A 12,821-nucleotide genomic window follows, 5' to 3' on the forward strand; every position below is an offset into this window, starting at 1 on the left:
CACGAGTATCTTTTTTCTGCGGCATTGCACTGTGGCAGAATCTGCTGCTTTACCTTGACAGAGATTCTGTTAGCTGTTTTTTCACCTTTAGATTTACCGCACAATGTTCGGTTTTTTCTCTGCAAGACCTGAGACGCATTGATTCTTTCCTAATTGGGTAAGATAAAGCAGCTAGTGTACGTCTATCACTGCCCTGTGGTGTTTCACAATATTTGTTTAATGTAAATTGTGTTCAGTTTGTGATTAGAACTTGTAATAATCTTGCATTGTCAATACACATGAAACTCTACAAGTCTGTTTATATCTGTTAAGGGTAGCTCACTCTGTTTCACTTGCTTTTGCCGATTTTAGTTTTTTTCAGGCTGCACTTCACGTTTTGGATGGTACAACATTTGATTTGCTCCCGCTCTATTTGGTGGAGATAATACTGACAATGCATATCCATGTCGACTCATTGTCTTTCGGGTCGGATCTGTTCCATATAATTAATGTACATAAGGCACTGTTTTTACTTTGCTTGTAGGGTGGTTGTTTGGATTAGGCACTTAAAATATTGGACTACTGTCCCAATCCCCTGTAGCTTGGATTACAAGCGGTCCTGATGAATTGCTCAGATCATTCGTGACAATTTTATTGGCAAGAAATATGTCGACCCCATTTTGAAATTTTCAATTGAAACACAAAGGACATTTTTTCCTTCTCTGTTTTACGCTGTTTTTAGAGATGACAAATCATCACCCTAAATAAATAATCTTTAGGTGGCTGTTAGTAATTTTTAGAATTTTTTTCACCTTCTTCAGCAATCTACACTTCCAGCACCCTTACCCCAGGCTCATCATGGCTACCAATATCTGAAAAAGATCTCCGGCAAACAACCCCCTTGAGAGGCCCGTTGTGCTTGGCAGCTCCTGCCCAATGAGGAGCTGCCTGATGATGAAGAATGCCACACAATTCGGAATATTCTTATTCCTTTGACCTCTACTGACTTGGGTTTGGACGCCTACAGGGTAACCCCCCCCCCCCCCCCCCACCCCCCCTTCGTTCTTTTATATAGGGACTGCATACCCTTTGTGTATATTTTTCAATAGAAGCTGTCTAAAATAAACTTTCAAAACAGGGTAACAAACCCTTGTGCATTCATATTAGCACAGGGCAACTTCCGAAATTCTTAAAGTGGCAGTGGCAATTTTCACTCCTATTAATGCCCTTGCATATAAACATCATTCCCTGCATGCTGTGCTTGTATTTCTCCTTCAGATGGATTTTATTGTACCTGCTTTTTATCCATGCATATTGTTTTGTTCTTTTGGCAATATTTTGGAGTGTATTGTTTTATTTCAGAGGACATTCTCTCACAGAGAATTCAAGTGGTATCTTCATATACTTTGCTGCATGCCATGATCATTTCCATGCTTAGTCAGGAGGTTTATGGTTAGTGAAGTGTACAGCGATACTGCTCACTTTGCCAGTTGACCTCGCCAGGCACCACACAATAGAAGTGTGAGTGCAACCTGTACCGATTCTATTCCTGTGCATGCTTTGTGATGAGTTCTGCACTGAGCATATCTTATCTCTGTAGCACCAATAAAAAAAATCATATTTTATCCACCTATAGCGCTATGCCCGAGCTGACAAACGAAGTAAGTTGCCTCGATGGATTCAGGAACACCTCACTGATGCCAATCTGAACCTGACTCTGGATGAAGCAGTTCAGGTGTCCAAATACTTCCTACGTCAAATGGCACAGCCATTTCGTCAGGTGAGGATGGGTGGTGTAAAGTACTGATGGCTGTGACTGGTAACTAACAGAGAATATTGCCTTAAATCTGGATTACATGGTGTGACCTGCTAATTGGCTGCTCTGCTTCTCGATGACTTAAGGGATTCTGAAGGAAGGAAACATTTCAAGATTCAGGAACATCTCTTTGACATTGGATCCTCTTTAATATGTATAACCATTATAATTTCAGCGTCTGTGAGAGAACAGGGAACACATTTTCATAGATACATTTTCAAAAATCAAATGTTAAAAAGTGATGCCTATAGTGTGAAAATGCACGTGGCTGAATAGCCCATTTTGGTATCCCATCAAGAAAAAGAAAGTATATATGGGCATTGCTAAGGAATCGAGGTGCTCTGCTTGTGTTAAGTGCATAGCAGTGTCAGTTACTGCAGAGCTTACATTTTTCCACTTTATACAACAAAAAGCCTAAATATGGTTGTGCTGCAATCTGCTATTATAACACAGCCTTTTTTGGATTGTGTTTTAGAATTCACATCCTATGAAGATAGCTACTGGATTTTCTGGAAGTAGCAGTTATTTTTGCTGCCTTTTCAGTCACTGAGCACCCTCTCCTCCATAAGTAGCCTCAGTGTAGTGGTATCACCTCTCGAAAGGGTGTGATTTGTCTCCCGCAACCTCTCATTATTAGAGTTTGAGATATGTCAAAAGATTTAACAGTAGGTTGAAAGGTAGTGATTGAGCTCTCTCTGAAAGAGCCTACTTGGGAGTTTCATCCCAGTAAGTATCAGGACTCTACTGAACGTCCCTCCTAAAAGCAGCACCTTTTAAATTCTGCTCCTATTGGACATCGAGGCATTCCATTTTGAAAGCTGCTTATGTGACCGCTTGGCTCCATCTTTTTTTGTCAAGAACTCATCAGCTTTTAAGGGATTCTCTGCATGTTTGTTTCTTGCTGTTGAGAGCTCATTTATTGATACTTAGTGCCTTCTGCAATCATCATGACACATCTCAATGTCACGATCGTTCTCAACATAAACACTAATGCTTTGGAATGAGAGCATGTAATCAGAAAAAAAAGAAAAGATCATTTGTAATGCTACTCACACTCACAGCTTCTTTGATTGAACCCCTTCCCTAACTTCAGTACAGATTTGGGCCTGTCCCTGACAATGCCCTGTGAGCCGGAGAGGCTCAAAAACATGTGCTCATAGCGGACAAAGGACTACACGCCCTTTCCTTGTGTTGTACATAAATCAATGGTGGCAGTGTACTGAGTTATTTTTAATTTTTATTGTTGACCAGACTTTTTATCTGTGTCTGTGTACATTTCAGCTGTTTTGTGTCACGCGGCACCTTGCACTTTTTATGTATGTCAACTGAGTGTGCCTGTATTGTGAGCATGCAATACATGCACAGTAGTAGGACAATGTGTGCGAGTCTGAGTACGGAAGCCAGTGGGATCCATGTTGAAAGCTTTTTGTTTAGCATGTCATATGATGAAAGAAGTGTAGTGCCTGCATTCATCTGGCTGGGAAGGGCAGATCCAGGAACTGAAGGTAGGAGGATAGAGACAAAGCTGTATTAGGAAATTTCTGAAGACTTTATCATCAAAGGGATGCTGATAAGTTCTTCCTGAGTATTGCCATTTGATAGATAGTAGTAATGAATGGTTGGACTACAGTGTCTGTTGTTGAAGGTGAGGATGTTTTTCTGGATAGAACTTCCCTTTTGCCTGTCCCTGATTACTGCGTTAGAAAGACTGATTACAGGTACAGATATCCCACACTTCATTGTGTCTATGTGTTGAGTGTTTCTGCTTGTGCATGGCCCCTGAGCTACCTGCTGTGAGAAGCATCACTTAAAACAAAGGCTGTATCTGGAGAGCCGGTCGAGAGGCACACTTGAAAGAGAACCACCCCAAACCAGTTCTGAAGTATGTGACCGTGAATCCACATCCCCTGTCTAGAAAAAGTGTATCAAAGTGGAATCCCATTCATCCTACTTTGCCCGGATCCAAGTTCTTCATGACCAATAAAAGGGAGTGCTCTAAAGGCTACTTGAAGAGCTGCTCTGTACGCATGGCATATATCTGCCTCACTGCAAGTTTCCCAGAAGTGAGGGAAACCACTAGAAGTTTGAAATTTCTGAAAGAGGGTGAGGGTCCGCCTGGTGCCAGAGGCCTGCTTGTCTGCTGGAGAGGGAAAGAGTGTACCTACCCTGCAGGAGGGAACCACTCATATTTGAATTATAATATTTACGAAGGTTCCCAGGGATACAGAGTCGTCCCATATTGAATTCCTTTCCATTGCCCTGCAGGAAGCGAACCTGTTAAGGGGGAAAAGTACAGCATATTCCTGGTATGTGGAGCAACCATACAGAGCAGACCCTGACAGAGAGTGATGTCAAGAGCGACACATATTAGGTCCCTAGTCTCTCTGTATGGTTCTTGACCACAAACTGACCCAAAGACTGTACTCCACCAGGCTAGTCCGTACATGTTGTACACCACAGAAATGAACTGTGCGGCATAGCTGCATCTTCTCTCTGACTGCCTGATTGGCCTAGGATTAAAGTAAGTTATATGACCAACAGGAGGATCCTTTACGAAAATGATTAATCAATGACATGCCCCAATAGGTGGCAGCAGGATTCAATTATACAATGCATGTAAATATTGTGAACAGATCTGGTCAAGAAAAGAGAAAAAACAACCAGGCGTATGTGAATTATTATATTATCAAATACATATTCAAATGTGACCATGGGGATACATAATATGCAAAACAATCATACATTTATCTGTCTCAACAAAGTTAATTAAAGCAATCGTAGATCATGAGGCAATGTATCATTAGTCCATTCTTGCCGAGGGAATCAGTCCTTTATGAGAAATCAATGATTAAAGAACGTAGATCAGCAAAACACTTTCAAGAGAGTGAAGTGTCGACATTTAGGTCTCTGATGTCTTCAGTACGTGAGACTATCCTCAGGACAGTTTTAGCTAACAAAGAGTTGTTGATCCCTAATATTGCAGTGACATTCTAAGAAATGTAAAAAAAAAAAAAAAAGTACGCCTGTGTACATCGTTTTGATTACCTCCACTGCAGGTTAGATGCTGTCATGTTCATCTTATTCACAGTAAACCTCTTCAGTTTTTATTTCGAGCATGCGCTGCTCTGTGAGGCATGCTGTATTCAGTTATGACTTGAAGTTTTGCCCATTTCCCTCCCATCTTTTCAATTGTCTTCTGTTACTGTCCTTTCTAAATCGTTGCTTTTGGTTGATGAATAGGCTTAGTAGTCCCTCCTTGGCCCTGCCTTGTCTGCATTTGTAACCTCCCATGAGGACTGGACTTTTTACTTGTGTTGTTACGCGGTCTGGTTTTATTTAGTCTGTGAGCACTATTTTCTTTAATGACACAGCACTGCCTCTTTGAAGCAGGCTTTAGCGTGGCAACCTTTTCCATTGTTTTTTTTTTCAGTGCGCAATGCGTTTTCCGTTTTACAATGGCAGTCGCACACAGCACTTGCAGGATGCTGCCCTTGAGGAATAATGGCTGGTGCTTCTTGTTTTAATATTCAGTGCGCCATGTGTGCTTTCACTTTCATTTTTTTTTTCCAGAGGGCCATGCACTTTCTGTTTTACAATGGCAGCCCGCAGACACCACTCCTGGGACGCTGCCCTTGAGAAGTAATGGTGGCCGCTTCTTGTTTTAATTTTCAGCGCCCCATGCGTTCTTTTAGTTTCATTTTTTTAAGCGCGCTTTCAGCTCTCCTGTGACTGCCCCCTCACACCGCTCCCGCGACGCTACCCTTCTTATTTACTCAGTTCTGAGCCTGTAAAACAGAATAAGGATAAAACGGTTTACATTGCATAATTTGATTTCTACACATCTGCCTTATACAGGAATGCTTGGCAATGTTAATTTGGTAAGTGTTATGTATTTTAAGCCCTTCTGCCATTCTACTGCAAAAAGCTTTTTTAATTCAACTTCAGAAGAGACATAATTTGCAGTTGTCATTCTGCCTGTGCTGTGCAGCAACACCTGATTTATGCCCTTGAGATAATCCGTGAACACAAACAGTTCATGTATTTAGCTCTGCCATGTTCCTTGGCATCTGCTCACAGGACTAGCGGAAGGGTGTTGTTTCAAGGTCGTTGTGTCGTGTTCTTATTGCCTTAAATCAACATGCATGCAATACAATAGGTCTCGCATTTACGAGAATTTTAGCAAATGGCATTATAAATTACAATGCCTTTTATTTGTGTTGGTTTTTAAAACAAATAAATAAAAGACGATGCCATCTTACAATGCCAATAGTTAAATCTCTCGCAAATCCGAGATCTGTTGCATTACAAATGCTTCTTTGGCTTCATGGCGTCACACATCTGTAGTCTGGGATACCAGGTTTTTTTTCAACAGTGTTTTGAAGTATAGGCAGTAGTGCTTAAAAGCAGGATTCATATGACACCACTAAGGCCACTTCCGAAGAAATGCAGTTTATTCGGTGGTGGTGGTGTGAACAAAAGAATCCTCTCATAAGTACTCCTCTCCAGGTCACAGACACTACTCTGACATTAATAACTGATCTATCGTTAGAGGGTCAATGGAAATGAGCTATCAATATGTTCGAATTGAGGACAGTGCATCTTGCTTTTAAGTTTGTCAATTACGACCATCCATATTCTCCTTCACATGGACAACACAACCACTATGTTTCATTTAGACAAGCATAAATGTATGAAATCCATGATTTTCTCCCTGGATTCTCAGACTATTTGATGCTATTGTGGAATTCACAGTTCCTAGATGTTCATATTAGAGGAGATTAGTCCATATGTTTGCCAAGCATTACTGTTTGGACTCCTATTTGTTGACAGATACATTAATAGGCCCGGATTCACTATACAACTTTTTAGTGTAAGGATTCTTTCTAAGGCCCTCCGAGTGCATTTTCAGTTGGTTTAGCTTGCTACTCTAGTTTGCCCTTTATGAATACCAGATGGAACCTCACAAATAGGGAAGAGTTCCGACCTGTAATCTTGTTACTTCACCAGGGCACAAGTCCTAAAAAAATAAGTGGGGGGACTAACCTAATCAATCAGTATGCAAGTGGCATCATGGGCACGTGACATCACTCACGGTGCATAACATCGCGGCGCGTGTCATCACAGGAAGTGGCATCACAAGAAGTGACATCAGATCTTAAGCCAAAACTTATATGTTTAACATGTCTGTCATGAGTACATAAGCCACAGTCAGTGAAAAGCTTCCTCTACCCATAGTGCTTTAAAAGAAAAAATAGTGATATTTAAATTATTGCAACGCCTCCTCAGGGGTAGTATGCGCTATATAAATGCTATTTATTTTGTGCAAATACTGGGAAAGATCAACACATCTGACATTCTTACAGTGCATGCGTATCTCCTAAACAGAGCCTGAACAAAGTGAAAAGATGCCTCTCTTAAGTATGTGTGAAGTGCTAACATGGTGTGAGCCTATGTTTCCCCTCTGCTGCATCTGCATCTAGGTGTGAGGCTCCCCACTGCTGCTAGCCAGGAGACTCAAACAAAAGGAGGCCTGATGGCCCCTTTGATTCGGCCTTTGTTATGGTGCAGCAGAAGTCTGCAATACATTTGCACACCTCCTTAATGTACGCGCAACCAGGAACATTCCATACGGCACAAAGCTTATAATAGCGCCTTCCTCAACCCTGTGAGCTGACCTCACCATCACATTCTACAAAACGGCATTGTCTTGATCCAAGCCTCAACCAAAAACCTTAACAAATTTTCAGACCTTTTCACCCTCCTCAGAAACCATGTGCACTTACACCTGTCCTGACGACCGTCCGACCAGCCTGTCCTGCATGCCCAGCCACCCACAAACAATCGCTCCATGGGTTTCCAACACAGATCATCCTCCTGGCCTTGCCCACAGAAACGTCCCTGGAAACATGGTCTCCTCCCCCCTAGCACCTCACTCTGACTATGAGACTGGTACGCCTCGAAGGACCCACGATATAGTTGGAGATATCCCTACTAGACCACAAACTACCCCTCCAAGGTTTCCCAACACAGATCATCCTAACCTCTACAGCACATCTCCCGGCCTTGCCAACAGAATCGTCCCCAGTGCTTTAGTCCCCTTCCCGCTAGCTCCCCACTCTGACCACAAGATTGGTATGCCCCCCAAGACCCACGATACTGGTTGAGCCAGCCCCCCACCCCACCACCTAGACATACTGACAGAACAGCTCCTGCACCATTGCCCCCCTGTCCTCTAGAGCCTCCCTCTTATATGGATTTCGTAACTCTGCACTCCAGAGCTGCCAAATTAACTCAGAGCATCCCTATTTCCATTCTGGATCTTATGAACCTTCTTCACCTCACTGAACTCTCCCTCGCTAACCTCAAGCCCCAGCTGCACCCCACCCCCTTATCTGTAAGAGGTACCCAAACACCCATTACCGCTATCCCGGAGACACCTTCACCCTCGCAAGCAACCTTGCTACCTCTCAGAGGAGGAAAACCTAGCCCTCGTCCTCTCCTGCAACTCCACCATTGCAACCCCAAGCCCACTTGACTACACTGAAAAGGAAATCCTTGCTATCCTCCAGGACTACAACCCTGACCCAGCTCCCCATGGCCTACTAGAGGTGAATGCAGAACATACCATTTGCACAAGTTACTATCAACCCCAACAGATCAGCTACCCACCGTAACAGAAGTGTGGTTAAAAGCAATCTAGCGCCTGTACACCTGTCCGCCCCGGCTCCCGACACTCCTTCCGACCATTCTCTGTACGGTCTCTTAATCAACTGCTGATCTGTAGTTAAGCACGCTGCAGATATTGCTGATCTCATCCTAAAAAAACATTTCGACTTGGTGATTCTTACTGAATCATGGCTCAACGAATACTCATCTTCATGCCAGGACCTCTTAGTCCCTCCAAGCTATAACATTACAAGGCTGGACAGGCCATCTAGCAAGAAAGGAGGAGGCATCTCCTGCATCTACTGCTCTAACCTCCTTGTCACGGAACTCATGAAGGATGCCACCGACTCTTGCGAATACCTCGCCCTCTCCATTTGCAGCAACTCCACCCAACTGTGCAACCTACACATCGTTTACCATCCCCCAGGGATGAATGACTCCTTCACTCACCACCTCATGGAAATCATCACAGCTAAGACTTCCTCCAACGCTAAAGAGATTTTCTTTGGTGATTTTAACCTGCACTGGAAGGACCCCAAGGATCCTCATGTCAACGCCATTAAAGACCTCTTGGCCGATCAAGCGCTGACCCAAGCCTGTTCACTCCCAAATCACTCAAAAGGGGTCACTCTTGACTGGATCATCTATAAGGAATCAACAGTCAAACTCAGCTCTATTGACCCTTGTGACTGGTCTGACCACCATGCCATCACCTTCCTACTATCTGGCACCCTCAAGACAAAGAATGGTACACAAGGTGACCCGAAAGGTAACTGAGGACCGCGGGTATCAATTCGTATTACAAAGAACAAGAGTCCTAAGCAGATAAGAAATGAGAAAAGAAATGATATAGACTTAGATAAGTGCTATATATGTATTCACATGCCCAGCCGGGCATGGAAATGTATTAATCTAATGCAGAGATAGGAGCAACAATATACACACAGATTATAGCAAGGCACAATCCTGTACCTAAAATCAGGGAAGGGTAGTGAGGGGGAGGAATATTGTTGTGAGACAAACAATAGACAGGCAATAACTTGGAGCAACAGTAGCTTGCACTTGGTATGAAATTATACAACAAGCTCTGCCTAACAAAAGGCCACAAAACAATATACGCAATGGTCAACTTGTGGCCTCAATGATCACTTTTCTACGACTATATCAAACATTTCGGATGATCTAGTCCAACGAAAGAACCCAAATTAAAGACAGAAACCCTGGTTTACCGGATCCCTCAACAAGGAAAGGAGATCCCTCCGGCAAGTCGAAAGAATCTGGAGACAACACCCCTCTGTTGCTCATCTAAAACTACTCTGCCAGGCCAGAAATGCCTATAACAAGAACATCCTCAACTCCCAAAAATAATTCTTCAGATATGAACTGGGGAACGCCATGAACAGGCCCCACAAGCTCTTCGAACTGGTCAGACACAGTCGGACATACGCCGTGAGGGCAACGGCCAGCCTTTACTTACCTGTCCTTGCAAGGGGGTTACAACAGCTCTGGAGCAGCGCCGCGGGGGCAGCGGCAGCAGTCTCTCTCTCACGCCAGACCGGGACCGGGTGATAGCGGGAGAACTACACATCCCAGCTGCCCCGGGTCCCGGCGCTCCATCGGCGACGCGAGCACTGTGCCCGGAGGCGATACAAAGCAGCAGCCCCTCCTACCGCCCGCGGGACGCGCGCGGGCGGCGCCGGGCTAAGCCCGGGCAAAGGGCGGGCAGTCTGAGGCAGTCGTAGGCAGGAAGAGGCAGGGCAGGGCCAGCCCTCTGACATCCATCTATGGGTAAGCGAAAGAACACCCTTACTACTACGGAGGAGGGGGGGGAGGCTAAGGTGCCAAGACATTCAGAGTCGATAATTTCCTATCTTTCCTCGGCTGTCGGGGTCTTGACTAAGGAAATAGCAAGTGCCGAACATGAACTGGGTTTGTCTTCCTCCCCACCATCTACGGCGGTTCAAACTACTATCTGCAACCGGAGGCCCCATATTCCCTTAGAGCCCGAGGTGGTTGTTGTAAATAACAAATCTACGGGGGTACCATCTGTCTGCCCCCCATCTGTTACAACCTCAATCCTGCCCCCAATACAGAATGAACGTATCCATAGAAAATCCGCAAAGAGGAAGAATGCGGAGGGCAGTGTATGCTTGCACACCGGGACTGCTGTGGACTTGGGCGAGCAGCTGGAGGTGCTATTCTCTGAGAGAATCGAGCCCTTGATAGCGGACATCGCTAAAGATATAGTGGACACTCTGAACATTTGTCTCTCTGGTCTCCTGAAGAAATGTACTTTAATCGATAAAATTGATAAAGACCTTTCAGCCTCACCGGTCTTACTCAAAGGGGACACCGGTGTAGTAGTTATTAACACTGTGAAGGACATGAACAAATGTACCCTCGTTCCCCAACCGCTCCTACTCAGGGAGAACTCGCTTAGTGGGGCATGGATCACCAACAATGCCGACACTGTGTTAACTACAGTGGGCTCTTTGAAGGGGAATATGATGGGAAAGCCCACTCCAAACATCTCGGCTCCTCCTAGGCGGGCCACGGAAAGTAAGTTGGAATTACATATGCCCCCCGAAGCTGCCCCTTTAGTAGCCATTTTTTTAGGCGTACCCCCTTTGGTAGAGGGAACACTTGAAACCACACCTGAGCTATTAAAAAAGGCCAGGTCATGGTGTGCGGAAGCTAGCAGTGGTGGGACCCATATATCAGACAGAGTCATATTTGCCAATAGGGTGGGATGGATTGGGAAACGCCCCAAAACAGTGCAGGGGGACTGTGTTGTAGTTAATTTTGACTGTCCTGATCAGGCAAATAGACTCTTCTGGGATGGTTCTGGTATAGAGGGGACAGCCTACATGAGACCAGTCCCCCTGGGATATTTTTATCCTCCCCACAACACCCACTCTTGCACTAACTATCCGGGTCCAATCAGCAGAAGCAGGTACTCAAGAGTAGAAAGGGCAGTTAGACATACACAGCATAACACAAGGGGAAACCCTGGTACACAGCCTGCTTTAAACACACAGCAGGCGAATACATGTAATGAGGGTGGAGGGTTAGCTTTGAGCAACCGTTTTTCGCCCCTCTTGGACATTGAAGAAATCGATTGACTACCACCCCAACCCCAGCTTGTTACCCAGGAGACCCAAAGCCAATCTAAACTGGCATGCTGTAATTTGTTAACATGGAATGTAGCTGGGATCAGAACAAAGAGGACTGATCCGACATGGACCGATTTTGTGTGTAGCCACAACATCATAGCGTGCCAAGAAACTTGGGATATTTCACCCAACATCTGGTTAGATGGCTTCATTTCCTATGCTACTCCGGCTATCCCTAGCCCTGCCGGAAGAGCAAAGGGCGGCCTTGTTATTTTTCTTTCACTTAACCTCAGGGGTACCTTTAGGAGGGTTCACAGCAGCTCTTTGAATATTTTAATCGTTGAATGGTCTGTCCCACCTAGTGATAAAATCCTTTAAATTAATTTTTATAATGCGTGGGACAGGGATAGGGGAAATGCTCATTTAATTGAACTTCAACAATGTCTTATCACATACAGTCAAATGAACCACACTAATTTCGAGTTAATTTTATTAGGTGATTTTAATATACATCCCTGCAATGTGTCGTGCTTTCTAGGCGATCAGGAGGGCCCAGCAGGAATAGGGACACCCCATTTTGAGCACACTAAGTCAGGGGAGGTGCTCGAGGAGTTGCTCGCCACCCTGAACATTTATGAACCTTTTATTAGCGAGGGAGGCCCCAGAACCATTACATTCAAAGGCTCTAGCCCTGGCTCTATTGTAGATTATATTTTTCTGACCCCGGGTATCTTAGATAGAGTGTTAACCTACAAAGCCATAGACTCAACCCACAGTGATCACAACCCGGTCCGCCTGACTATGCACTGGGGAGTCCACATGGAGGTTACGCACCGCCCTGCGGCTATGTGTCACTCCATATCCCCCACGGACCAAGGGAGAAGGGTCAAATGGGCTAAAGTTATCCCGGGAGATTTCATGGAGAAATTACTGCCTACAATTGAGGTGGATTTGATTATCTGCCAGGACCAACAGGCTACTGCCCATGAGGTTATGAGGGCCTTCGAATCTATATGTTCCAATGTTTCTGGTGCCCTAACGGTCAAAGATGTACAGAGGGGACTTACACAGCATCGCTGGTTTGATGCCCTGTCGTCGAAAGCCCATAAGGCGCTAATGACTGCTTTAAAATCCACCTCGATAGATAGGGAAGCAGTGACCAGCCTAAGAAAAGAGTACAAGGCCACTATAAATAGGAGAAAAAACGATATTAAAAAGAAGGCCTGGGAAGACTTACTCTCTTGTGA

General features: G+C 44.7%; 1 protein-coding gene across 2 annotated transcripts in view; it reads left to right on the forward strand.

Moving 5' to 3' along the window:
* ERCC2 (ERCC excision repair 2, TFIIH core complex helicase subunit) overlaps positions 1-12,821 on the forward strand; it is a 1,411,027-nt gene that overhangs the window by 1,380,835 nt on the left and 17,371 nt on the right. For both annotated transcript variants that reach the window (XM_078660894.1, XM_078660895.1), the window contains one exon: positions 1,616-1,759. In XM_078660894.1, the coding sequence (XP_078517020.1) occupies positions 1,616-1,759 (144 nt within the window). The remainder of the gene's footprint in view (positions 1-1,615; positions 1,760-12,821) is intronic.

Source organism: Lissotriton helveticus, chromosome 9 (genome assembly GCF_964261635.1).
Source record: "Lissotriton helveticus chromosome 9, aLisHel1.1, whole genome shotgun sequence".
NCBI lineage: Eukaryota > Metazoa > Chordata > Amphibia > Caudata > Salamandridae > Lissotriton > Lissotriton helveticus.